Source organism: Orycteropus afer, unplaced genomic scaffold (genome assembly GCF_000298275.1).
Source record: "Orycteropus afer afer isolate SDZICR_OR568_19922 unplaced genomic scaffold, OryAfe1.0 scaffold00411, whole genome shotgun sequence".
Classification (NCBI taxonomy): Eukaryota; Metazoa; Chordata; class Mammalia; order Tubulidentata; family Orycteropodidae; genus Orycteropus; species Orycteropus afer.
Genome location: NW_006921998.1, coordinates 1048201 through 1063484, shown reverse-complemented (window position 1 = coordinate 1063484; position 15284 = coordinate 1048201). Strand labels below are relative to the sequence as shown.

Below are 15284 nucleotides of genomic sequence, written 5' to 3'. Positions count from 1 at the left end.
CCTCAGCCTCCTCAGGACAGGTTCCTCTTGGCCTCCTTAAGACAGACTTCTCTCAGCCCTGCTATCACCTGTCACCATCAGCTGTGCTTCTGAGACCCTCCCAGGCCTATCGCCATCTTCAGTGTTATAACACTTGACCCATGTTAAAGCTCCTTTAGAAGGCTTCTTGCCTCCTTTCTCTCTCTCTCTCTGCTTCTTTCTTCTCCCTTCTGTTTCTTCCTGTTGGTTTTCTTCCTGCTTATTTCTGTCTCGAAAACCTAAGTGGGGTTGGTTGCTTATGTATCCAAACTCCTCATCAGTTTCAAGGCATAGCCCTCCACCAGGGCCACAAACTGACCAATCCCCTCTGAGGAGACCACAAATACTTTTTTGCATAGTCTACTGACCAACCCCTGAAAGGTGTGTACCTATTACAGGGCAGGCTGCAGCCCATGACCACACAACGTATCAACCACAGATGGTTTACAGCTCAGCCAGGAAATGTCAGACAGCCTGGACAAAAGTAACAAACGCATTGGAGTAAAAAACTGGGGCAAAAGTAGTTCCTCAGAGATCCGTAGAAAAATCTGTCAAGTTGTTTTTCCAAAGAACCAATGTGAAGGACCACATAAAGGAATTCATTTCATCACACATAAAAATTCACTCACAAACACATTTAGCAAAATGTTACAACAATATTTAACCTTACTATACGTAGTGGTTTCTGTTCTATTCTTTTCCATTCCAGTCCATTCCATCCGTCACATTCTCTCTCTCTTGTCTGTGTCCATCTCTCTCTCCATATGTGTGTGTTTGTGTATTTGTGTGTGTACATACTTACTGCATAATCTAACACGTTGACCAGTGAGTCAAGATGAATACAAACTTTTGTGATCTGATGGTTTTCTTTATGTTTCCAATTATTTTTTAACCCTTGCAATGAAGTTAACAAATATTGTTTCTGATTTTAATAGAATGTTTCTATTCACATTATAGCTATCTATACATATTACAGATACAGCTTAATGTTACAACCAGTTACTGCCCATTTATTTTTTAGCTGCTTGTCATTCTTCCACATTTTCCTAGCATTACTCTCCTTATCAGTTAACAGCCATCATTTTTACTACCAGTGCCCTGTCTAGTACTAACACTTAAAATGCCACCTTCTTTTCCTTTCCACATGTAATTATGGCTGGTTGAAGTAACAGACATAGTGTTAAACCATGAGGACCTATATCTAGGTAAACCTTACTTACAAAGCCTTCTTTGTGCCTCAGCCTAATGTTCTGTCTCTGGATTAAAGCCCATACTTAAGTCTGCCAGGGCTCAAACAATGGTTATCCCTTCACAGCCAGCAGAGAACTTGGTAAAGTTAAATGTCTTAGCTCTGCTTAAATAGATGAGGTATTGAGGAAAAGTAGCTAAATAGAAGGAGCAAAAGAAATAGATGCACGATTTCATTCATTCATTCATTCTCCCTGCTACTTGAAAACCAAAAACCCAAACCCACTGGCATCAAGTTGGTCCAATGTATAGAAACCCTACAGGACAAGGGCAAGGTAGTAAGTCTCAAAGTAGAACTGCCCCATAGGGTTTCTAAAACTAAGTCCTTACAGAAGCAGACTTCCTCATCTTTCTCTTGTGGAATGGCTGGTGGATATGAACTACTAACCTTTTAGTTAACATCTCAATGTCTTAACCACTATACCACCAGAACGCATTTCTTATTATTTGGACAAAATTAATTTAGACTAAGTACAAAATACTCAGAAGCCCCTTCTTTTGGTTTCTTTGAGACTTCCCACCTTTTCCTTGTCCTTAATTCTCTGCTCTCACTTCTTTCTTCGGTTGGCTTATGCATTAGGGAACAAAGTCAGAATCACATGGGTTGTGACCCAAGATGGAGGGGTATGAATCTCTCAGTTCCTATCCCCAGCCATCTATCTAGGGCTTTTAAGAAAGCATTATGTAGAACACAGAGAAGATAAGCTTCATATCCTCCAGGGGGAAATGAAAGGCTTCTGCAAAGAGAGTCACCATGAGGATGCCATAGCTTTTTACGTGCATGGAGTGCCTGAAAAGCAAACGAAGAAAAATGAAGCACCTCAAATACTAATTAAAGGGAGAGATTTCTGTGGTCAAAAGGGAAAACATGTTTAGCAGGTTAGATTACAAGACACCCAAACTCAAACCATGTAGCAAATATATTTGAGCATGGTTTGGCCCAGTAGCCCCAACAATGGACCCAAACATTGTAATGATCATGAATATGGCGCAGAACTGGGCCACGTTTCTTTGTGATCCATACAGTTGCCATGAATTGGAGTCAACTCAACAGCAAATAACCATGATAACGATTTGTTTAAGTCCCAAGCATTAATACATAGAGCAGAAAACTAAACACGGTGATAGGAAAATAACACATATATTAAAAAATAATCCCTGCTCTAAGAATCAAAACTATCTTTGGCAACCAAATACACCTTACTGAAACAGGTCACAAGACTTGGAACCCAGAGGGAGGAATACTGTAGTTAGGTGCAAGTCAGATTCTCAAAGAGGTGGGCCTTCTGTGAGGCCTTCAAAATCCACAAGGTTGAGGAAAGTGGAGAGAAATGCAGTCCCAGAGGTGAGGCCAGAATGAATGAACCTTGACACAATCCTGTCTAATCTATCAGAAAGATGTTTGCCAAAGTACAACTGGTAAACCAGCAGTTCCACAGAATATTGATACAGGCATTGTATGGGAAAACCAAGTTTATGAGATACTGTGTTAAGCCAAGTTAAACAGATGCAGAATTAGAACCTTTAATATGGTAATGCCACATGTCACTCTCCAAGAGGACTGTAAATATACCAAAAAACAACAAAACCAAACACTGCTGTCAAGACAGTTCTACTCATAGCAACCCCTCCTTGGGTTTCCAAGGTGGTATCTCTATGGAGGTAGATTGCCTTGTCTTCCTCCCAAGGAGTGGCTGGTCAGTTTGAACCACCAGACTCTGGTTAGCGCTCAAACCACAACAGATCTTTTTAAGCACTTAGTGTAGTCTCTGGCAGCATAGTACCAAGACATTTGACTGCTAACCAGAGGTTGATGGCTCAAATTCAGCAGCTACTCCATGGAAGAGAGAGTGGGTAATCTGCTAAATAAAGATTTACCACCTTGGAAACCCAAAGAGTATCTCTATGAACCAGAATTGACCCAATGGCAGTGAATTTGACTTGGTTTAGTGTACGCTAGACATGAGGGCACTTGTGGTGCAGTGGTAGCATTCTCGCCTTCATTGCAGGAGACCCGAGTTCAATTCTCAGCCACCAAACCTCATGCTGAGCTACCATCCATCACTAGAGGCTTCTGTGTAGCCATGATGCTGACCAGGTTTGAATAAAACTTCCAGACTGAGACAGACTAGGAAGAATTGCCTGGTGATCTGCTTGCAAAGATCAGCGCTCAGTCAGGGTAGGCTACACTGAGAAGTGAGATTGGAACAGATTCCAGGGAGTGGAGTAGTTAGCCCCACACTGATATTTGAAGGAAGGGCACTCTAGACAGAGGAGAAGAGAACCTCGTGTGTATGAAAAAGAACAAAACCCCAAAGGAACTGGGGCTGATTTAACCAGGAGGGGAGAACTAGGAGGTTACAGTGTTCAGAGGATGGGCTACGGCTCCTACAGGGCATTAGAGGCTGTTGTGAGGACTTGGGTTTTACTCCCAGAGCCAACTGGGAGTTGATACCTAATTTTGAGAGAGCAGTGATGTGATCTCACCTGTGTTTTAGGGGATCACTCTGCTCTTTCAAGAGTAGATGGAACTTCTTTTTCATAGAGCAACTTGAGGGATGGAGTTCTGTATTTTATCACCTCCTCAACAATAGACTTTGAGTCTCCCCCACCTTTCTCAAGTGCGCTCCCTTGGCATCTTGCAGAGAATAACGTTCAGTAATGTTTATTGAATAAATGTATAAGTAACACCAGTTTTGGACACATATTTGACTACATGAGTCATTCTTTACCTGGTAGAACCCCCGTTCTTCATTATGTAATTCCTAAACTATTAAAGTTAAAATGCTAGTGTTGAAGTTAAAAGATATGTGTTTCTTGCTGGGTGTTCTTAAGAAGGACAGGTCATTGAAGGTGAGTTCATGAGAAGCTGCACTTTAATTATGCAACTATTTGATCGAACAGATTATTGAATGCCAACAAGATAAACTGCCTTCGGGTAGATGCTTTTCAGGATCTACACAACTTGAACCTCCTCTCCTTGTATGACAACAAGCTTCAGACCATTGCCAAGGGGACCTTTTCACCTCTCCGAGCCATTCAGACTATGTACGTATACAGGCTTTGGCGCCAGTCGGGTAATGCTTGTTTGCATTCTGGATTTGCAAGTTGAGTCCATTGCTAGTCACATGTAAAATTGTTCTGTGTCTCTGGAAGGCATTTGGCTCAGAACCCATTTATTTGTGACTGTCATCTGAAGTGGCTGGCGGATTATCTCCATACCAACCCAATAGAGACCAGCGGTGCCCGCTGCACCAGCCCTCGCCGTCTGGCAAACAAAAGAATTGGCCAGATCAAAAGCAAGAAGTTCCGTTGTTCAGGTAATTTTTTACTTCATTTCATGTTTCTCTGGTGTTCCCCAAAAGAGTCTTTACATGAGACCTAGCAAAGCAGCTGGCCTTTGACTGAATTACCAAGCATTACAGAATCATATTTCTTTTTCTTCTACACATGAAGAGAGAAATCAAAAGAACTGTAGACAAGACTCAGATAACCCTTGTATGTTTAGCATTTTTTTAACAATATATCAATAGCAGAAAACAATATATATAGATATATTTTAATATATATATTTATATATATATATTTTAACAATGTATCAATGGCAGAAGAAAACAGGCTATTAACCATGTTAAAAAGATGTCTGGATACTTCAAACTGTATTCCCATGCTTCAAATTTAATCAGGGATAATTACTAAATTCAGAATGCCTTGTAAGTATGTTACCTTTCATATTTGTTTATCATTCTCCATTGACCAACTTAAAGGTAATCGATCACTTACATTCCTTCAGGCAGTGGACGTGGTTATGGGATCAGTTCTGACTTAGCAGCAGAGGGGAGAAAAAGAAGCTTTTGATCCCTAGCTTCTCACACTTAATACCACTTTCTCATTTTACTTAATAGGACGATGAAGGTACATTTTTCTGAAAGACCATCTTTCAAAACCTGGGGAATATTACATTTATTTATGACACACCAAATACACATGCATTGTATTACTGTTTATTAGAAAATAGACTTCATTGAGATGTCCTATTTGTTTGGGTCTACTGTGTTCTGTTTTCTTGTAGAATACATACTATATTTTTCAGTAGTATGCTACTTAATGATGCCAGGTATGCATTCAGCAGTTAATTCATACTAAAATCCTAATACTGGAACAAAGCTGTTTATTGCCCAGGATTCTAGACGCATTTACTACTTACTGTACCATGTTAGACCTCAGCCACCGCTGTGAATAGATATTTTTCACTTAATTATCTAGTACCGTTAGTCCATTCTTAATCTAATATAACTCATATCTCTGCTTGCTGACATTCAGGTGCATCTTCTATTTTTTTTTTTTTTTCTCTTTTTTTATTTAGCTAAAGAACAGTATTTCATTCCAGGTAGGTTTTGCTCGGTAGTAGGACTAACTGCAGACACCCTCTTTCTTCACCTTTCAAATATAGCTTCTAAACCTTTGATATGCATGCTTCTGAAAATACAGTGGGGGATCAGTAGATAGATTGACTTCTGCATAGATCACTTGTAGCTGTTTCCTGAAAACCTGACCTTTGCATGCAGCTTCCAATGTTAAACATATATATTAATAAGTCTCCTCCACCTTTTTTCTATTTCCCTTTCACATTGGCACATCATCAAAACTTTCTCACAGTAGCTAAATTGTTTGACCTGTGACTTTCTTCTTAAATCATTACCCTCCTTACTTTGTATAGCTGATCTTTCAACCTGTTTTTAAAATATAGCTTATTGAGCTGGTTTTAAAGACAGAGATCTTTTGGTTGTCAAAGAGCTAGTTCTACATGAAGTCAGTTCCAAACATACAGAAAAATTACTTTCCCCATCATGAGATTTTTTTTTGTAGTTTTTAATCCTAAAAAGTATGCTTTTTGCTCTACTTTCTACTTAAAAAAAAAAAAGCTTCCTGCTGAATTTTTTGTATAGTTTTTCCTTTTTTGTTTGTGATTTTACATTCTTGCATTTCTGGAGTCACAATATAACTCTAAAACATATGTCAGTGCCAATCATAACAGCAACAGAAGTTCATGGGCACTGAATGCCTTGAATAAGGAGCTCCGGTGGCACACTGCCTAAGGCATTTGACTGCTATTCAGAAGATGGGAGGTTCAAACCTACCAGCCACTCCACAGAATGAAGAAAGGGCAATCAGCTTCCATAAAGATTTACTGCCTTAGAAACCCAATGGGGATCTCTATGAATCGGAATCAACTCTACGGCAGTGAATTTAAATGCCTTGAGTAGCTAATGAAATGTTTCTTAGCAAACACTATTATTTTACCACTTTGATCTTAAAATTATCAAGGCAGATGATACTAGAACTAGCTCTTTGATATATGTTTCTTGACTTATTTTTCTCTTGCCTGCCAATTGTGTAAAATGCCTCTTGACTTGTTTGTTTTAATAAAAGACATGTTCATAATTGAATGACTACGTTCACCATCTCCGGGTTATATTCCTAAATGATAATATTGTTTAAGAACTGAAAGTAAAGAATGATATCTCCACAGTGTTTGTGTGCCAAGCTATATTTATTTTTTAACAAGAACGCCAGGATTGGGCTCTATCTTATGGAGAGATTTGTTGCTTGCCATTATTGAATTATAATTTGAATAATTTTATCATTTAACAGATTTACTTTTATTGCTTATTTGGAGATTTAATGATAAACAACATTTTATATATTATTATATATTTTGCTGGTTGCATGAGAAGTAAGACATTGAAAAGAGCCATTGATTGACCTTCATAAACAATAACTAAAATTCATTGATTTTACCCAATTGTTAAATAGAAAATCATCTGATAGGTATTACTTAGCCTGAATAAAACACATTCTAAATATCACACCACTTATACAATAGAACATTAATGTAATTTTAGTCCCCAAATTACCATAGTTCCCAAACTGTTCAAACTATTCATATTAAATATTATTTATTAATTCTGTAGCAATTAATATTTTGAACTCACCAAGTAAATTACAAATAGGTTGTATTCATACATTCAAAATTTGAATACAGTCTTGCCATCATACTGACAGCTCCCAAAATAAGAGATTTTACAAGATACCTCTATATTAGATATCCCAGCTTAACTTTGCATTTCTGACAATTCAGTTTTTATAAGTTTAAATAGTATTAACAGCAGCCAGGTCCCAGGGCTCCCTTTTAACCAAATTTTTAATTAAAAATCAAGCCTACAAAAGGAACCATTATAAAAATAAGCATTATTTGCATTGCATTGAATGGAGTTTATTTTAAATGTAAGATGTTTATCATACCTGTCACTTGAACTTTGTTACCAGGATGCCCTCATTTCAAGAAGTCCCTGGATGGCAGAAAAGGTTAAGCACTCCACTATTAGCCAAAAAAGGTTAGCAATTGGAACGCAATCAGAGGTGTAGTCGTCTTCTGAAAGGTTATAGCCTTAAAAACCCTATGGAGCTGGTCTCCTCTACACACTTGGGGTAGCCATGAGTCAGAATCGACTCAGTGGCAACTAACGCCCCCACCACCATGACCTCATTTCACTTTGGAGACTATAACTTAAAACCAATACCGAACATCCCCAATCACTACCAATACACACATTGACAGATGTAGCCGAACTATTACATTCAGGGTGGCAGACTTCTACTGAGATTCTGATTCCATGGCCACTAAGTGACATTATTTATAAGTTGAAAAGATCACTGAATAGTATGTGAGCCACAACCTAAGTATTAATGCAAATGCACTAGTAATCATCCTTGGAGATCTCTATGGTTACTCTTCTTAAATTTAATTTTACACGTCTCCTTGTCTACCATGGAGCTCTGGTGGCACAGTGCTTAAAGCATTTGGCTACTAACCAAAAGGTCAGTTGTTCCCAACAGCTCCTCCTCAGGAGAAAGATGAGGCAGTCTGCATCCACAAAAATTTACAACCTTGGAAACCCTCTGGGCCGGTTCTTCTTTGTCCCATAGAGTTGCTATGAATCGGATCCAACTTGATGGAAATGGGCTTGGTTTGGTTTACTTGCTTAACCCCATTCTACGTAGCATTATAGGTTGCATGCACAGTAATAACGCAAAAGAAAATCTGTTTTGCAGAGAGATCAGCTTTAAAGGAATCCTCAAGAAGTCAATTTGTTATATCCATCTTTTATGTCATTGCTATTCTTGGAAGACTGCTGTGCTTCAAATCTAATTATAAAATCTCACAAAGCATGAAAACTCCTAGCACACCATACTAGTCCCCTGAAATTGCCCCGGGAAAGAAAGAAGCAAGCCTAGTTAGCTATGTATATATGTATTCATCTTAATTGGGATTACTCTGTCTTTCTTTCGTTGGTGACCTTTACTTTTGCAGGAATTCACCATTTTGGCTGTAAGTAAAAGTGTCTGATCTAAAACATGATGTCCTCCCTTTTCAATCCTGATGTACCTTCTTCTAGTCTTAGCCATTTGCACCTTTTTCCCAAGAAGAATCCACAGGTCTTTCGAGCTTCTCTGTTGTCCTTGTAGCTGACCTTCAACTTCTTCCTGATGTTGTTCCCGAAAGCTGTTGTTTCCATTCTGCAGTTCTGAGGAACAATGGAGGCACCATTCCATATAGCCCCTTCTTTGTGTTTCCAGGAAATCTTCGGTAGTAATACTCTTACTGTGGTCATAAACCTTCTGCGGGGAGAATGCATGTCATGTGAACAGTATGACATTTCCAGAATGTCTGTAGCTTTTCTCCTACTTCCCTTCATCTTTCCTCTTGGTCTTTCCCTTGGCCTAGTGGATGGCGTAGTGATTATATAGCGAGATTTTCTGTTGTGCTTGATCTAACCATGTGGTTGCGAGGTATGAGTAAAACATGGTTCCGTCAAGCACCATGGAACGTCACGCAGCTTTCTACAGCATGGCAAGCTGCTGAGGCTTAAATCAGGATTTACTTGTCTCTTTTTACAAAAACAAAATGAAAAAAGAGGGCTTTTTAGAGATTCCGGAAGATTATGTGAGAGGGAGAGAATTACAAAAGAACATAAAGAATCGAAAAACCTGGAGACATCTATTTGCCTTGAAAGCCCTGATTTAAAAATGATGATATAGGAATATGTTTATTAGAGAAAACGTTTTAAAATCTTGACTCAGAGAGAAAAATAAACTTTTTAAACAATTGGTAGCCATTGTGTGATTAGCTGTGAAATAAGCAGGAATGGCTCATAACTGGATCAGCAGAAAGTACAGCTGTGAAAAGCTCAACTTTATTAATGTCTTCCTGTCTTGTGAAACTAGTCACTTTTTTTTTCCCAGCAAATTCTAAGCCCTTGTTTTAACCCACTCCTGACATCCATTGACCAAAATTCCCCAAGTTGTCTCCCTGCTGCATAATCTATAGTTATCTTACTTTTTTCTTCCTACAAATTAATAAGTAGTCTAATCTTTAGACTCAGTATCTTTTCTTTTGGCTTAAATCCTCAATAGGTACAGAAGATTATCGATCAAAATTAAGTGGAGACTGCTTTGCAGATTTGGCCTGCCCTGAAAAGTGCCGCTGTGAAGGGACCACCGTAGATTGCTCCAATCAAAAACTCAACAAAATCCCAGACCACATCCCTCAGTACACCGCAGAACTGTAAGTTCCTCCCCCTACGAGATCTTGGTTAGCAGAGGGGGAAATGAAGGTATTAAAGAACAAGAATTTTGTCTTGCCTTTTTATTCTCAGCAATTACATCTATACTAACTAATGCCCAAAGGCATAATCTTCTTCATTGCTAGTGTGTATTAAATGATTGTGGAACAACCAAACCAGAAACCAAACTCACTGCCATCAAGTCAATTCTGACTCATAGCAATGCCCATTGGGTTTCCAAGATTATAAATCTTTATAGGAGCAGACTCCCTCATCTTTCTTCCATGGAGTGGCTGGTGGGTTCAAACCACTGACCGTTTGGTTAGCAGCCAAATGTCTTAACCAAGTGAATTTAATTAATGGCACTGAAATGGTTAAAATAGTAAATTTCATGTTATATGTATTTTACTACAATAATTTTTTTGAAGGAATATGTTAAAGGCTATGTTCATTGATATTTCTGGCCCAAGATACAATTATAGAAATAATTTCTCAAAATTTAGCTAGTGCTTAGCAATACTAAGAACTTCTGGTGGCATAATGGGTAAGGCATTTGGCTCCTAACCAGAAGGTTGGTGGTGCAAGCCAGTCAGTTGCTACATGGCTGGAAGATGAGGCAATCTACTTCTGTAAAGATTTAAGGCCTTGGAAACCCAGGGGAGGTTGCTATGAGTCAGAATCAACTTCATGGCAGTGGGTTTAGCTTTATGTATTACTGCTGATAATAATAGCTATGCCTAGAACAATTTCTAACAATTTAATATGTTTTTCACTTATTTAATCTTTACAGCAATCATATAAGGTAGTATGAGAGTCACCATTTTGTAGTCTCTGAGAAACTAAACTAACTCACTGCTGTTGAGTCAATTCTGACCTACAGCAACCCCTTCTTGGGTTTCTGAGGCAGTATTTCTATGGAATTAGATTGCCCAACCTTCCTTCCAAGGAGTTGCTCATGGGTTTGAACTGCCAGCCTTCTGGTTAGCAGTCATATGCCTTAGGCATTATGCCACCAGAGCTCCTTTTATGAAATTTAATTTTTCTTTTTCATTATTATCTCTACTATTTCACTGATTTACAATTGTGTTGTTGTTGTTTTTATGTGCCATCAAGTCAGACCCGACTCAGCAACTCCTCCTTGGGTTTCCAAGGCAGTGTCAATATGAAAGTAGATTGTCCCATCTTCCTTCCGAGGAGTGGCTGGTGGGTATGAACTGCCAGACTTCTAGTTAGCAGTCAAGTGCTTTAGGCACTGTGCTACCAGAGCTTTCAGCAGTTATCAAACATGAAAGGCAAATGATCATAGTTTCAGAACAGTTAAAGCAGAAAAGACAACACCCTAATGCAGGGCCTATTCCATAGTATTCCAAAAATATGTTTTTTGAATCATCTATGGTTTCTATGCCCATACATGTTTTGCCTTTACTGACTTTATTTATAAAATAAATAAAGTGTTACTCTTCTAAAAATTCAAGGAAAACTTAACAAAATCTCCTCATTTCATGAACATTTTAGCAATGTTGATGGGTAGCACCATCTGGCATTTGTCATTTACTATTTTGCAAAGTTGGATGTCTTTTGGTGCATGCATAATCCTTTTGTCTTCCACTATAGTGTAGCCTCTTGATGACAGGAATTGTGTTTTATAGTTTATCTCTCACTGTGTTTACAGTCTTGGCTTTTATGTAATAAATTTTAAGTTATTTAGATGAATACAAATAGTGAATTGCCTTTCAAAAAAATGAGAGCAACTAACTTGCCTGTGGGTCAAGTGAAGCCTTTACTCTTGTTAGTTGATGATGCTATTTCTTAGCTCTAGGACTTTTAGAGCTGTATGGTGGCCATACAGTAAGAGCCCTGAACCCTCTTAGCATCTACAGTCTTATAGGGAGTTATGCACATTTCTGAAAATACTGCCAACAGTAAGTAAAATGGTATCTTTTGCAGCATTGTAACACCTTAAATGAGGAATGTGTACATAGACCAAGAAGCTGTCTTTCGAACAGAACAAGGAGACACTGTGGTTTAAAATCAGGAAGGCTATGGGTCAGGGTTGTATCCTTTCATCATATTTATGCAATCTATATGTTGAGCAAATAATCTGAGAAGCTGGACTATATGAAGAAGAACACGGCATCAACATTGGAAAAAGACTCATTAATACCCTGCAGTATGCATATGACACAACCTTGCTTGCTGGAAGGGAAGATGACTTGAAGGACTTACTGGTGAAAATTGAAGAACATAGTCAGCAATATGAATTACATCTCAACATAAAGAAAACAAAAATACTCACAACTTGACCAATAAGCAGCATCGTGATAAATGAAGAAAATATTGAAGTTCTCAAAGATTTCATATTAATTGGATACACGATCAACACCAATGGAAGCAAGTCAAGAAATCAGATGTTGTATTGCACAGGGCAAATCTGCTCCAAAAGACCTTAAGTGTCGAAAAGCAAAGATTTCTCTTTGAAATGTAAGGTGTGCCTAACCCAACCCATAGTATTTTTATTCACCTCATATGCATGTGAAAGCTGGGCAATGAATAAGGAAGACTGAAGAAGAGTTGATGCTTTAGAGTTGGAGAAGAATACAGAAAGTACCCACCAATCATCTGTCAGTTCATCATGCTATGGTGGCTTCTTGTTACTGTGAGGCTGGAGGCTATGCCACCAGTATTTCAACTACCAGCAGGATCACCCATGGCAGACAGGTTTTAGCAGAGCTTCCAGACTAAGAAAGACAGACTCGGAAGAAGGACGGGGTCATCCACTTCTCAGAGAATTGTCAGCGAATACTTTATGAATAGCAGTGAAACACTGTCTGATATATTATTGAAAAAGCTTACACAGCCCTGAAACATTGTCCAATAGAGTGCTGGAAGATGAGCATGTCAAGTCAGAAGGCACTCAAAAAATGCCTGGGGAAGAGCTGCCTCCTCAGAGTAAAGCTGACCTTAATGATGTAGATGGAGTAAAGCGTTTGGGACCTACATTTGCTGATGTGGCATGACTCAAAATAAGAAGAAACAGCTGCAAATATCCATTAATAATTGGAACATGGAATGTACAAAGTCTGAATCTAGGAAACTTGGAAGTTGTCAAAAATGAAATTGAACGTATAAGGATCAATATCCTAGTCATTAGTGAGCTGAAATGAACTGGTTTGGGCCATTTTGAATCAGAAAACCATATAATCTGCTATGCTGGAAATGACAAAGAGGAATGGTGTGTCTGTCAATCATAGTCATGAAGAATTTTTCCAGATCTATCCTGAAGTACAATACGTTCAGTGATAGGATAATATCCATACACCTACAAGAAAGACCAGGCAATACTACTCTTACTCAGATTTACACATCAACCACCAAAGCAAAAGAGGAGGAAATTGAAGATTTCTACCAACTTCTGTGGTCTGAAATTGAACAAATACACAATCAAGATGTGTGGATTATTACTGCAGATTGGAATGCAAAAGTTGGAAACAAAGAAGAATCACCGGTAGTTGGAAAATATGTCCTTGGTGATAGAAATAATGCTGGAGATCACATGATAGAATTTTGCAAGACCAATGACTTGATCATTGCAAATACCATTTTCAATAATACAAACAACAGCTATACACATGGACTTCGCCAGATTGAGTACACAGGAATCAGATCAACTATATCTGTGGCAAGAGGCGATGGAAAAGCTCAATATCTTCAGCCAAAACAAGGCCAGGAGCTGACTGTGGAACAGACCATCACCTGCTCATATACAAGTTCAAGTTGAGGCTGAAGACAATTAAAAGACATCCATGAGAGCCAAATATGACCTTGATTTTATCCCTCCTGAATTTAGAGACCATATAAAGAATAAATTTGATGCATTGAACACCAATGACTGAAAACCAGAGGAATTGTGTGGTGAGATCAAGAACATCATCCATGAAGAAAGCAAAAGATCTAAAAAGACAGAAAAGAAGAAAAGACCAAAATGAATATAAGAAGAGACTCTGAAACTTGCTTTTCAACAGAGAGAAGCAAAAGCAAATGGAAGAAATGACAAGACAAAAAAAGCTGAACAGAAGATTTCAAAGAGCAACAGGAGCAGAAAAAGTCAGTTATTACAATGAAGTATACAAAGACCTGGAGTTAGAAAAACAAAAGGAAAAAACACACTCGGCATTTCTCAAGCTGAAAGAACTAAAGAAAAAATTCAAGCTTCCAGTTGCAATATAGAAAGTTTGGTGGTGTAGTGCCTAAGGCATTTGGCTGCTAACCAGAAGGCTGGTGGTTCAAACCCACCAGCCAGTCCTCAGAAGGAAAATTGGGCAATCTACTTCCATAGAGATACCGGTAACATGAGAAACACAAGGAGGGTGCACTGTGAGTTGGGATCAACTCAATGTCAGTGAGTTTGTTTTTGCTTGTTTGTTTGTTTATTGGCAAAATATTTAATGATGTAGGACACATCAAAACAAAAAAGATGGAAGGAATACACAGAGTCACTGTACCAAAAAGAATTGGTTGATGTTCATACATCAGGAGATGGCATATGATCAAGGAGAAGTAGAAGCTACACTGAAGGAATTGGCAAACAACAAGGCTCCAGGAATTGACAGAATACCCACCGAGATGTTTCAACAAACAGATGGCCTGCTGGAGGCAATCACTCGGCTATGCCAGGAGATTTGGAAGACAGCTACCTGGTCAACTGACTGGAAGAGACTCATATTTGTACCCATTCCAAGGAAAAGTTGATCCCACAGAATGTGGAAATTATCTAACAATATCATTAATATCACACACAAGTAAATTCTTGCTGAAGATAATTCAAAAACAGTTGCAGCAGTATATTGACAGAGAACTTCCAGAGGTGCAAGCTGGATTCAGAAGAGGACATGGAACAAGGGATATCATCGCTGATGTCAGATGGATCTTGGCCCAAAGCAAAGAATACCAGAAAGATATTTATTTGTGTTTTATTGACTTCAAAAGCATTTGATTGTATGGATCATAACAAATTATGGTTAACATTGAGAAGAATGAAAATTCCAGAACATTTAATTTTCCTCATGAGGAACCTGTACTCAAACCAGGAGACTGTCATTGGGACAGAACAAGGGGACACTGCATGGTTTCAAATCAGGAAGGGAGTGTGTCAAAGTTGTATCATTTCACCATACCTATTCAAGATGTATGCTGAGAAAAAAGTCTGAGAAGCTGGACTATATGAAGAAGAACATGGCATCAAGATTGGAGGAAGACTCATTAACAACCTGTGATATGCAGACGACATAACTTTGATTGCTGAAAGTGAGGATGAATTGAAGCACTTACTGCTGAAGATTAAAGACTGCAGTCTACAATATGGATTACATGTCAACATAAAGAAAACAAAAA

At 38.4% G+C, this 15284-nt stretch overlaps 1 protein-coding gene across 1 annotated transcript in view; it reads left to right on the top strand.

The window, feature by feature from the left end:
• The window catches only part of SLIT2 (slit guidance ligand 2), a 569662-nt gene that overhangs the window by 424524 nt on the left and 129854 nt on the right, over positions 1 to 15284 (top strand). The window contains exons 14-17 of the mRNA XM_042782686.1: positions 4171 to 4314; positions 4423 to 4586; positions 5633 to 5656; positions 9745 to 9895. Of these exons, the coding sequence (XP_042638620.1) occupies positions 4171 to 4314; positions 4423 to 4586; positions 5633 to 5656; positions 9745 to 9895 (483 nt within the window). The remainder of the gene's footprint in view (positions 1 to 4170; positions 4315 to 4422; positions 4587 to 5632; positions 5657 to 9744; positions 9896 to 15284) is intronic.